Here is an 11,122-nt window from a genome sequence, read left to right as displayed (position 1 = left end):
ACACCCGCACGCACCCAGCCACACTCACACCCACACCCACACACACACACACACACACACACACACACACACACACACACACACACACACACACACACACACACACACACACGCACACACAAACGCACACACACACAAAAAGCGTTGCCAACCTGAGGAAAGCGCTTCTTGCGGGGTTTCTTGTGCATTTTCGTTTCAAAGAGAAACTGGGCCATGCTCTTGCTGATGAGACGGAGAAAGAACCACGCATACAGCACAACAGAGTCGCGTGTCTGCCCGTCCTTCAAGATGGGCAGCAGCTGATGTGCAAGGCCGTCGTGCACAGCGCGCATGGATGTGCTGTCGTAAGATGTCTTGAACACATGCTCAACATACTGGTGCACGAGCTGGCTGCGCTCGTGGGCTGTCACGGGCATGCGTCCCACCGCATACAGCAGATACGTGATCACGTTGGCCGTCACGTCGTCGTGGTTGCTTGGACTCGACGGCAGCAGCTCCAGCAGCTGGTTGAAGATGACGGGAAGAAACCCAAACAGCGTTGCATCCTGCATGGCGTGCAGCCCTTTGATGGCGTTGCACAGCTCCGTGTCGGAGCGCGTGGTGCGGTCGTGGCGTGCACACGCGTTGAAAAACTTGCGCAAGTGGTCGTCGTGGTGCCGGACGGTTGAGTGCGAGCGTGTGTCCACGACAAACAGGGGCTTGCCGTCGTCCAGCCAGCGCAGGCCAGGCAGCGGCTCCTGCTCGCACTCCTTGTCATACGTGTCGCGCGTCTTGCCCTCCATCTTGATCTGCTCAAGATAGTTTGGCGGTAGATCGTGGCCGTCATAGCCAGCAGAGGCGCTTGCAACGCACATGTGGAAGCGGGCGCGGTTGGTGGTGAGCGCAACGGCGAGCGGCAAGACGGCGTGGCCGAGCCGCACCATTGTCTTGGATTTCTTCTTCTCCTTCACTGCCACGTGGAAGAAGGTGAAGAGGAGGTGGTGGTGGCGGCTCACCGTTGGCGGCAGCGCAATCTTCACCTCCTCGTTGAAGGTGGGCTGACGCGTGTGGTACGACACCGTGGTCTCTGCGTACGACACGTAGCGCTGCGTGTTGGAGCGGCCATACACAAGCGGCGCGCCCGATGGATTTGGGTCGAGCGCAAACTTGTCCGTGTCAAGCAGCATGATGCGGCAGAGCACATTGCGCGCACTGCTGCTCTTGCTCACGCGCTTGGCGGCAAAGTTGACGGAGCGCGGGTACACGTACAGAAAGTCGTAGTAGGTGAGGTGGGCGTGCTGCAGGGCACGGGGATAGAAGCTCATCACCTCGCGTCGCGGTGCGAGTTCCTTGTCCGGGTACGGCGCCACTGGCAGCAGGGAGGGGGTCACCGTTGGGTAGTTGGACGCGTAGCGCTCGACCGACGCTGTGAACGCCCCGGGAACCATCGTAAACCTGAGTTTCCCCTGCGTGCTGGTCTTGACCATGGTGCGGTGGTACTCATGCAGCACACGGAACATGTCTTCCTCGCGCATCTTCTCCAGATCCTGGCGAAACAGCGGCGAAAACTCAGCACGCGTGTCAAGCTCCTTATCAGAGCGGAACACAGGTCGCGCTGCCCATGCAAACGGCATGCGCTGACCGCCGTGACGCGCCATTGCATCTGCGGCCGCTTTGCTCTGCCGCTCTGCTGCCTTCGGGTTGTCTGCACCCTGTTGGTGCACCAATGCAGGGATTCGGATGGGGGAGAGGGAGAGAAAAAGGAAGGGGGGAGTTGAGGGGACGTGAAGCGTTCGGGTATGTTGATGATAAGCGTGAGTTGCTTCGCAGGTGGATTGAGGGCGGAGAAGCAGGGTGAAAGGCAAGCACAGTCTCGTGTATATGACAGCTGGAGGGGCAGGGGCGGGGAGGTCACAGACACAGACATACAGATACACACACACATACACACATACACAGACGCAGACACACAGATACACACACATGCTACACACACGTGTGCCACGACTGCATCATCATGTGTTTGCGTGTACCCTGATGTATGCCTCGATGACGGCGTTGAAGTCCTTCTGCAGCGTCTTCTCAACAAAGAGCACGAGGTAGATCTCGGGGTGCGGGTCCGACACGCTGAACACGGCCCGCCGGCTCCGTGTCTCCAGATGCGCGGCGCTCGTGTCCACCTCGCAGTAGCCCTGATGGTGGTGGTGGTGGTGGTGGTGGTGGTGGTGGTGGTGATGGATGGATAGTGTTGAAGAGCAAGGAAGGTGGGGCAATCAGTATTGTGAGCACCAATGGAACCCACACAGACACAGACACATGGACACACGCAGACACACGCACAGAGACAGACACACACACACACACACAGTTCACGTACGTGTCGCTGTTGGTTGAGATCAAAGTGGAAGCGCTCGCTAACAACGCAATTCTCTCTGATGTCGTAGAGCACGAGCGAACAGAAGAACGGCTCCGGCTGATGGCGGTGGTGTGATGGCGTGGTGGGCCGTGTGAAGATGAGAGAATGTGGTTTGAGGACAATACAGCAAGCCCATACGCGCAAGCACACATGACGTACACACACACACACACACACACACACACATGCATACACACGTGCCGCACGCACGCGCGCGCACGCACACACCCACCCACACACACCCACAGCTGCACACAGAGACATGTGGGAGTGTACGTTGAGGGGCCTGCCGTTGGCGGAGAGGTTCATGCGCATGGTGAGATCCTGGCAGGTGACGACGAAGCGGTGTCCAAGGTACTCCGACATGTGCGGCGGCGGCGGGATGGGTTTGCTCAGCGGCGCAGCATCGTCAACTGCTCCGTACAGGCATACACAGAGCGGAGCACATGCAAATATGTATGCATGTATGGATGCGTTCGGAGGCAGAGATTGAAAAATGAGCAGGTGGAAGTGATCGCATGCTTGAGTTGTGCCAAGCCAACAGCGGCAGACACACACATGCACACCAATAAGACACACACACACACACCTTGGTAAACGGCGAGCAGGTCTGGGCGGGCGAGACGCGAGCGAAGGGACTTTCGGTCCTGCGGCGATCGTGACTGCGACAAATCGAGAAACACGGACTTTGTGTCCACTTTGGGACCGCGGCTGTTGTGCCCACACGTGGCAGTGCATTGGTTGGGGGTTGAGGTTGGGTGAGTAAGAACAAGAACAAGAACAAGAGCAAGAACAAAGAACAAGAACAAGAACAAGAACAAGAACAACAGGAACAAGAACAAGAACAAAAAACAAGAACAAAGAACAAGAACAAGAGCAAGAACAAGAACAAAGAACACCACCACACGATATACGGCATGCTCACGTGTTCTTGAGGGAGAACCGCTGCGGCGAGGGTTCAAGCGGAGAGTCGGGCACATCCGCACCGCCATTCGCCTGCGGAACAACGCGTCGCCACAGGTTTACCTGCATGGAGGTGAACAGGGGTACGTGTGTGTGTGTGTGCGCATGTGTGTGTGTGCGCACATATGTGCATGAACATGATGTGTGCGTGTGTGCGTGAGTTTGACGCGGCAGGCGTGCACGCACGCATTCATGCTATGGTGTGCATGATAAGCAACTCGAGCGTCAGCGCAGCCACAGCCACATGTGGGCAGTGTGAATCATCATCCACTGTGTTGGTGACGTGCTACTCACCTTGTCGGCAACGGTTGAGACCCACTTCTCACGTGTGGCCATATCTTCGCACTGGAACACATACGCGCCCTCGTCAAAGTTGATGACAAACGTGTCGGTGCTGTTGTCGTCATACTGCGGTTGCATTGCAACGGGGAGTGGTGTGGAGGGGGGGGGAGGAGTGGCGAGTGCGCGCGTACAGTGAAAGCAAAATCAGCAGCATGAGAAATTGTGTATGAGTGTGACATGACACCAGACCACAATGCGTTCATCACACCGCACAGGGAGAAACGCACACACATGAGGGTGTACTCGAAACACACACACACGCACATGTGGACGCGTACTTACAATTCATACACACACACACTCCTCCCCTGTCCCACCATGTGCCTACCTCGATGCTGTTTGAGGCGCTGAGATCAAGCTCTTCCTTGTGTGCACGCTTGTCGTCCTTTGCAAACTCGAGAATGGGCGGGCCACGCTCCGTCTTGAACCGAAACACAACCACGCGCTTCTTCGCTTTTGCCTTCAGGCTGACAGCGGGCTCCTGTGTGTGTGTGTGTGTGTGTGTGTGTGTGTGTGTGTGTGTGTGTGTGTGTGTGTGTGTGTGTGTGGATGTGATTGCGGTGGAGAGAGGCGGCGATGAGCGTACATCGGCACTTTTGTGTGCGCACGTGTGTTTGTGTTTGTGTGCTCGAGCATGAGCTTGTGTGTGGGTGTGCAATGCCGGTAGGTGCGTTGCACGGTGCATGGATGTGTGTGCTGACCTTCTTTTGGCCCTTGACCGGCGTATCGCTCGTGTCTCTGCTCTCTGCGCGGGAGCACAGCAGACTGCTGTTGAGAATCTCCTTGGAGCTGATGTTTGCCAGCTCATGCATCAGATCTTGCTGCAATGCCCATCGTGACAGCACGTGGTGGTGGTGGTGGTGTCCACATGTAAGGAGAACAGTGCGACAGTGAAGAAGCGCGCTAGGGCGCCTTCAAGCAGCGGCAGAAGCATTACACGCACACACACACACAGACATGTGAAACACAACGCACCGCTGACGATTTGTGAGCGTGTTTGAGGTCCGACTCATACACAAGCGGGACCAGCCTGAATTTGGAGACAACACACACACACACACACACACACACACACACACACACACACACACACACACACACACACACACACACACACACACAGGTGGACAAGTGCGTGGGTGAGACATTCCGTTGGAATGTGCACACAAGTTGGGGCTGGGTTGCCGCACACAAGAGGCAATAAACGCTTATGCACACACGAACACACATGCACAAATGCACACTGTGAGGCACCCACGTTGGCGATGGCACGCGATCTCCTTCATCCTTGCGCTCGACAATGTTCCAGCCTCCACTGTAAAACTCGATGCACTATGGAAACGGCGGCGAAACAGACAAGATCAGAGAACGTGTTGGTGAGAACAGGCCACAACGCGTTCACATGTCACACACACACACACACACAGGTGTAAAGACACGGTAACTCCGACCTTGCGAGCAAACAGGTCGTTTGTTTGTTCGTAGGTGTTCTCTGGTACGGAGGAGTCAATCGTGCGTGACAGTCGCTCAATGTCTTGCACCTGCATGGAAGAAACGGGAAGTGATGTGAGCACACATCATGCACATTCAACCCTTGTTGTAGTTTGTGTTGTTGTGTTGTGACGAACACCAAAAGCACAGACACACACAGAGGCACACGCACACACACACACACACATACACACATGCATGCACAATCGAAAGCGACGGCAACGCAGAATTGCCACCACGACTAACACACTCCCCCCCCCCCCAATCATCGCATCGGCTGGACCTTGATCTCATCTTTGGGGGGAAGAAGCAAGTGCTTGAGTTCATCTGAGTTGATGGCGTCTCGTTTTGCCTCGAAGATGGCCTCCAGGTCTGGCACCTCCACTGGCTTTGGCCTGCGAAACGAGTCTGTCCCTGATGACTCCTCCAGTCCGCCGTCAATGGCAATGGCACGGGGCATCCTGGTTGTCCTGACGTCCGCACTTGCTTGCTTGCTGCTGCTGCTGCTGCGGCTTGTGCTTGTGCTGCGACACGTGTGTCGTGTGTGTGTGTGTGTATGTCGTGCGTCTCGTGTGTGTGTGTGTGTGTGTGTGTGTGTGCGACGCAGGTGCGGGTATGCCCTGCCTTCCTTCCTGACTGGATCGATGGATGGTCGCAAAACACAAACAACCCCCTTCTTTGCTTTGCTTTGCTTTGCTTGCTTCTTGCCAGTGGTGGTGGTGATGTGTGTTCTGGGCGCACACCACTGGTGAGTTGTCCTGCGACTGAATTCAGTCGCGCATTCACACTTGGGGCGCAAAACAAAGAGAACTGAGAAGGGAACAAGCCGCCATGCCTGCCTCTGACCGTGAGTCTTGAGTGGTTGAATGGATGGTGGATGGATGGATGGTGGATGGTGCTTGACGTTGGATGAGTTGGGCTGGAGGAGGAAGAAGTGGTCCGGGATGGGAGTGCTTGGGACATGTGTTCTGTGTGTGTGAGGTTGGGGAGTTTGGAGGGAGGATCGAAGCGATAATGTAACAGCATCAACAACAACAAACAACAACAGCCGCAATTGTGCTGCCAGTGGGTGTTTGTCGTCGTGTGTGTGTGTGCTTGGTCGTCCTCGTCTGCTTGTGTGCGCTTGTGTGTGTGTCGACGGTGTGGCTTGCTCCGTTTGTGTTGACCTTTCCCCACTGCCACACCCACTCTTGTGTGGCACCCATGCACATGCACATTACACAGCGAGCATCTGTGGCATACCCATCAAGTATGCCAGTTTGGTCATCCTGGTTGTGCAGAACTCTGCATTGTATCTCATGCTGAGAGCCTCTCGCGCGGTACGTGCACGAGTTGTCGCATGTATGCATGCATGCATGCATGCGTGTGTGTGTGTGTGTGCTCGTTTGTCTGTACGTATGTGTACGTGTGTGTGCGTGTGTGTGTGTGCGTGTGCGCGCCTATGTGTATAGACGGTTGTGCTTGTGCATGTGCACGTGAGCGTGTTCCATCTTTGTGCCACTCCTCATCATGCCGCCTCCTGATTCCACTCCTCCTCCTCCTCCTCCTCCTCCTCCTCCTCCTCCTCCTCCTCCTCCTCCTCCTCCTCCTCCTCCTCCTTCTTGTGTGTGTGGTGATTGTGCCCTTCTGTTCGCTTGGGATACAGCGAGGCGATAATGAAACACTCTATCTTCCAGGAACAGCGGTCGTGCTGGCGGAATCGTTCAAGTTGCTGAGCTCCCTTCTACTGATCGCCATCCAAGAGGGCGGGCCCATCGGCATGCTTCGGGTGCGCGCCCACCCTCTCATCCTGTGCTCGCTTGCAACGCACCTTACGCTGTGCATGAACACAAACACACATGGACACACTGAACACGCAGACAGACACACTGAACACGCAGACAGACACACAGACACACGCACACTGAACACACACACACACTGAACACAGACACACTGAACACAGACACACACACACACTGAACACAGACACACACTGAACACAGACACACACACACACACACACACACACACACACACACTGAACACACACACACATGCACACCCCTAATCAACCTGCTCACGCTCGTTCTTGGGTTGTTGCGGCACACCGTATCCCTTGCAGAGGCTACACACGGACATCATCGGGCAGCCCATCACGACGCTCAAGATCATGGTTCCTGCGGGCCTGTACACACTACAGGTATGCTTGTCACGCACACACCAGCGTCGTGCAGGGGCGGACGACATCGTGACATGCTCAGTAATCTTGGCGGTGCTCACACAATACCCCCTTGTTCTTGTGGGTTCTTGTGGCCATTGCCTTGCGCGTACATGCACGCATGCATCTCACTTCCCACATGACACACCACCGCATGCTGCGCTGTATTTGGCGCTACCCGCCACGAACACGTGCTGCTGTCAACAACAGAACACGCTGCAGTACATGGCCGTGACGTATCTGGATGCAGCCACGTTCCAGGTGACGTACCAGCTCAAGGTGCTCACCACCGCCCTCTTCGCTGTCGTCCTCTTGGGCAAACGCCTCTCCCTCATGCAGTGGATCTCCCTCGTACGTGACTTGACGCGCGCGAGTGTGCGTGCGTGTGCGTGCATGGCTGTGTGGCTGTGTGTGTGTGTGCATGTGTGTGGCTGTGTGTGCGTGTGTGCATGGCTTTGTGTGCGTGCTTGCATGGTTTGCATGTTGTATATGTTCATGTGTGCAACCCAGTGTCTGTGTCTGTGCGTAGTACCAGCCGCAATAGCCACTGCGCGTTGCTTCTATGTCTACCATCACCACCACCACCACCACCACCACCTCACATGGCGCGGTGTGCCCTGACTGCTTCGCTCGCCAATAGGTGATGCTGACGGCTGGTGTTGCGCTCATCCAAATGCCCGACTCAGGTACCCGCTCGCTCCCGCACTACACACGTGCACATGTGTTTGTCTGCATGCATGCATGCATGCACCGCACGAGGATGGCCTTCCACAACCATGGCAATCACAGTTGTCACCACCATCACCACCGCAGAGACTGAGGACGAGCACTCGATTGCCGAGCGCTTTATGGGTCTTATCATGGTCGTCACAGCCTGCTTCTCCAGCGGTTCGTCGTCACTCGTGCTGCTGCTTGCTGCTGCGTGGTGTTGCGTGGTGTGGCGTCATGTCATGTGGTGTGGTGTGGTGCATGTGCGGGCATGCCTTTGATCCCGTGAGCATGTGTGTGGACCTCAGATGAGAGCTTGATGCCATCGACACAAGCACCGCCACCTTCACACGACTGCATTGTGTTCATGTTGACCGTTGCGCGTGCGTGTGTGCAGGCTTCGCTGGCGTGTACTTTGAGAAGGTGCTGAAGGGTGAGACGGCTGGCGTGTGGGTGCTCAACGTGCAGCTTGCAGGCATGGGTGTCATCATCGCCCTCTCCAGCGTCCTCTACTCACACTATGACAGAGGTTCGTGTGTGTGTGTGTGTGTGTGTGTGTGTGTGTGTGTGTGTGTGTGTGTGTGTGTGTGTGTGTGTGTGTGTGCGCGCGTGTGTGTGGTTGTCGTCATCGTACCCAGCCTAATCGCGTGCTATTGTCGTTGCTTTCCCCCCTTGCAGTGATGAAGCAAGGCTTTCTGTACGGGTACAACAAGGAGGCATACATTGCCATCTCGTTGCAGGTATGATTCTCATGAAAAGTGGCACCCTGCTGTCAGTCTGTTGTTGTGATTTCTGCCTTCGCACGCATGTCTTCTACGGGTGTCGCCAAACACTCTGACACACACACACACATACATACACACACACACACACACACACACACACACACACACACACACACACACACACACACACAAAACACACCTTCGCTCTCTTGCCGTGCTCGTCACCACTTTGTGGTCTTGCAGGCATTTGGGGGATTGATTGTGGCTGTTGTTGTCAAGTACGCCGACAACATTCTAAAGGTGCACCAGACTGTGACGTGACATGCCAGCTGCTTTTGTTGGTTGAGCCTGCTGCTCACACACCAAGTGCTCTTCTCTCTCTGTCTCTCACACACACACACACACACACTCACTCACTCACTCTCTCCCCTCCATTGCACCCATGCTCACATCACACACACACACACACACACACACACATATGCATCACACACCACACACCACACACACACACACACACACACACACACACACACACACACACACACACACACACAACCCATGCACACGCGGCTGCACGATACGCTCCAGGGGTTTGCCACGTCCATCTCCATCATCCTGTCCTCGATTGTGTCTGCGCTGTATCTCGACTTTGTTGTGACGTCGCGCTTTGGGTTTGGCGCTCTCCTCGTCATCGCCTCTACATATGTCTACGGCACGTTTGCCCCCGCCAAGCCAACCAAGACCATCCCCATCACCAAGATCACCACAGGCAGCAAGTAGCACGCGTATGTGTTGTTGAATGTGTGTGTACGTGCGTGTGTGTGTGTGTGTGTGTGTGTGTGTGTGTGTGTGTGTGTGTGTGTGTGTGTGTGTGTGTGTGTGTGTGTGTGTGAATGTGCTTGTGTGTGTGTGTGCTGTTACGTCAAGTCGCCCACGCATGCAAATACTTCTCTCGTTTTCGTGTCTTTCCAACGCTGAATGTGCACACGTGAATGCGTTCTTCATATTTGTTACAGCCTCTACGTGTGTGCAAGAGTGCTTGTTTCTGTATTGATGTACATGTGCGTGCTGTGTTGTTGTGCATTGGTGCACGTACAGATATCGAACTGACCGTGTGTGTGTTTTGAACTGTGCTCCCTGCAAGTCTAATGCAGTACAGAAGTGCATTCAAGTGGTTGAGGAGCTTGTGTCTTTAATACGTCACATGTGCGCTTGCACACACTCACACAACCCCTCACGCATGCAAGCTTCCATACATGAATGGGACAAACACCTACAGCTATGAAGTCAACCACAAAACAGGAGAGCAGTCAAAAGACACGATCATCATCACCACAAAGGAGGAGGAGGGGAGGCAGAGGCACAATTCGACACATGAGAACTTTCGTGATGGCGTTACGAGGAGAAACCAGTGCGGCCACCGCCACGCCTGTGCTGCATCTGCCGCGCACGCTCAAACTGCTGCTCCAGCTGCTGGTTAATCGCCGATCCTACAGCAGTGCAAGCGTGTGCGTGCGTGCGTGTGAGCATGTGCATCTGGGGCGAGGCGAACATCTCGTTGACGAAAAGTGCGAGGACGACAGTCTGCGCCACGGCAGTGTACATGCAAGTGCGCGTGCACACAGTAGAGCACAGCACGTGCAAATGCATGCACACGCACACACACACACACACCTTTGTTGACGTCGACGTTCCTGGTGGAGGCGGCTGCGGCGTCCTTTTTCTTGCCTGCACCCATGAGCCGCAGGAATTTGGACTTGCGGGCATCCGATCCAAGGTTGGCTTGCTGCCAGTACCCAGCGTCATCGTTGCCGGATGCAGCAGGTGCTTGCTTGGCCTTCTTTCGTGTGTTCTCTTCAGATGCACTACCGTCATCCGCTGTCTTCTCCTCCTTTGATGAGTTCGCGCGTTTCTTCTTGTCCTCCTTCTTCGATTTCTTCTTGCTGTTTGCCTTCTCGCTCATTGCACTGTCACTGTCAGGCTGTGGCTTGTCCTCTTCCTTGGCCTTCGTTCCAGCATCCTCTTCCTCGCGCTTCTTGCTTTTCTCCTTCTTCTTCTTCTTGCTCTTTTCCTTCCTGCGGTCGCTCTGTTCTTCTTCTTTGGATTGCTTGCGTTTACTCTTCTTCTCGGCTCGAACTTGTGCCAACAACTCACTCAACCGCTGCTCCGCTCCCTCCACGCCCTTCACCTCAACTAGTGCCTTGACCAGCTTGCGAGCGAGCTTATCACATCGCCCACGCTCGCCATCGTCGTCTTGGCTGTTCTTCGTCGTCTTGTTGTTGTCCGCCATCGTGC

General features: G+C 55.2%; 3 protein-coding genes across 3 annotated transcripts in view; 1 reads left to right on the top strand and 2 right to left on the bottom strand.

Moving 5' to 3' along the window:
- PTSG_01105 (uncharacterized protein) overlaps positions 1-5,929 on the bottom strand; it is a gene marked incomplete at its 3' end in the record, with an annotated part of 13,860 nt that extends 7,931 nt beyond the window's left edge. Inside the window, exons 1-13 of the mRNA XM_004997018.1 lie at positions 5,475-5,929; positions 5,152-5,241; positions 4,959-5,032; positions 4,676-4,730; positions 4,402-4,521; positions 4,029-4,181; positions 3,653-3,766; positions 3,321-3,421; positions 2,985-3,106; positions 2,672-2,808; positions 2,357-2,452; positions 2,013-2,171; positions 153-1,691 (exon numbers count right to left, since the gene is read on the bottom strand). Coding sequence (XP_004997075.1) covers positions 153-1,691; positions 2,013-2,171; positions 2,357-2,452; positions 2,672-2,808; positions 2,985-3,106; positions 3,321-3,421; positions 3,653-3,766; positions 4,029-4,181; positions 4,402-4,521; positions 4,676-4,730; positions 4,959-5,032; positions 5,152-5,241; positions 5,475-5,651 — 2,937 coding nt within the window. The 5' untranslated portion in view covers positions 5,652-5,929. The remainder of the gene's footprint in view (positions 1-152; positions 1,692-2,012; positions 2,172-2,356; positions 2,453-2,671; positions 2,809-2,984; positions 3,107-3,320; positions 3,422-3,652; positions 3,767-4,028; positions 4,182-4,401; positions 4,522-4,675; positions 4,731-4,958; positions 5,033-5,151; positions 5,242-5,474) is intronic.
- Positions 5,930-5,983: 54 nt separating this feature from the next.
- On the top strand, positions 5,984-9,687 carry PTSG_01104 (UDP-N-acetylglucosamine transporter). Its single transcript, XM_004997017.1, has 11 exons — positions 5,984-6,038; positions 6,416-6,510; positions 6,837-6,959; positions 7,296-7,373; positions 7,602-7,742; positions 8,032-8,077; positions 8,205-8,279; positions 8,497-8,628; positions 8,778-8,839; positions 9,068-9,124; positions 9,416-9,687. Exons 1-11 carry the CDS (start codon positions 6,023-6,025, stop codon positions 9,605-9,607), a joined length of 1,017 nt encoding a protein of 338 aa, XP_004997074.1. The 5' UTR covers positions 5,984-6,022; the 3' UTR covers positions 9,608-9,687.
- Positions 9,688-10,222: 535 nt separating this feature from the next.
- Positions 10,223-11,117, bottom strand: PTSG_01103 (uncharacterized protein; the record flags this gene model as incomplete). The annotated part of the gene is made up of 2 exons (XM_004997016.1): positions 10,223-10,317; positions 10,502-11,117. The coding sequence occupies 2 exons, from the start codon at positions 11,115-11,117 to the stop codon at positions 10,223-10,225; spliced, it is 711 nt and encodes a 236-aa protein (XP_004997073.1).
- Between the last annotated feature and the right edge of the window lie 5 nt (positions 11,118-11,122).

Source organism: Salpingoeca rosetta (genome assembly GCF_000188695.1).
Source record: "Salpingoeca rosetta unplaced genomic scaffold supercont1.4, whole genome shotgun sequence".
Lineage (NCBI taxonomy): Eukaryota > Choanoflagellata > Craspedida > Salpingoecidae > Salpingoeca > Salpingoeca rosetta.
Note: the sequence above shows the minus strand (reverse complement) of the source record. Positions and strands in the feature narration are given on the sequence as shown.

Excerpts from the sequence above, each read along its gene's own strand:
- PTSG_01104 (XM_004997017.1), top strand. Across the intron at positions 8,078-8,204 it reads CATCCAAATGCCCGACTCAG|AGACTGAGGACGAGCACTCG; the intron begins GTACCCGCTCGC and ends TCACCACCGCAG. Across the intron at positions 8,280-8,496 it reads CACAGCCTGCTTCTCCAGCG|GCTTCGCTGGCGTGTACTTT; the intron begins GTTCGTCGTCAC and ends GCGTGTGTGCAG.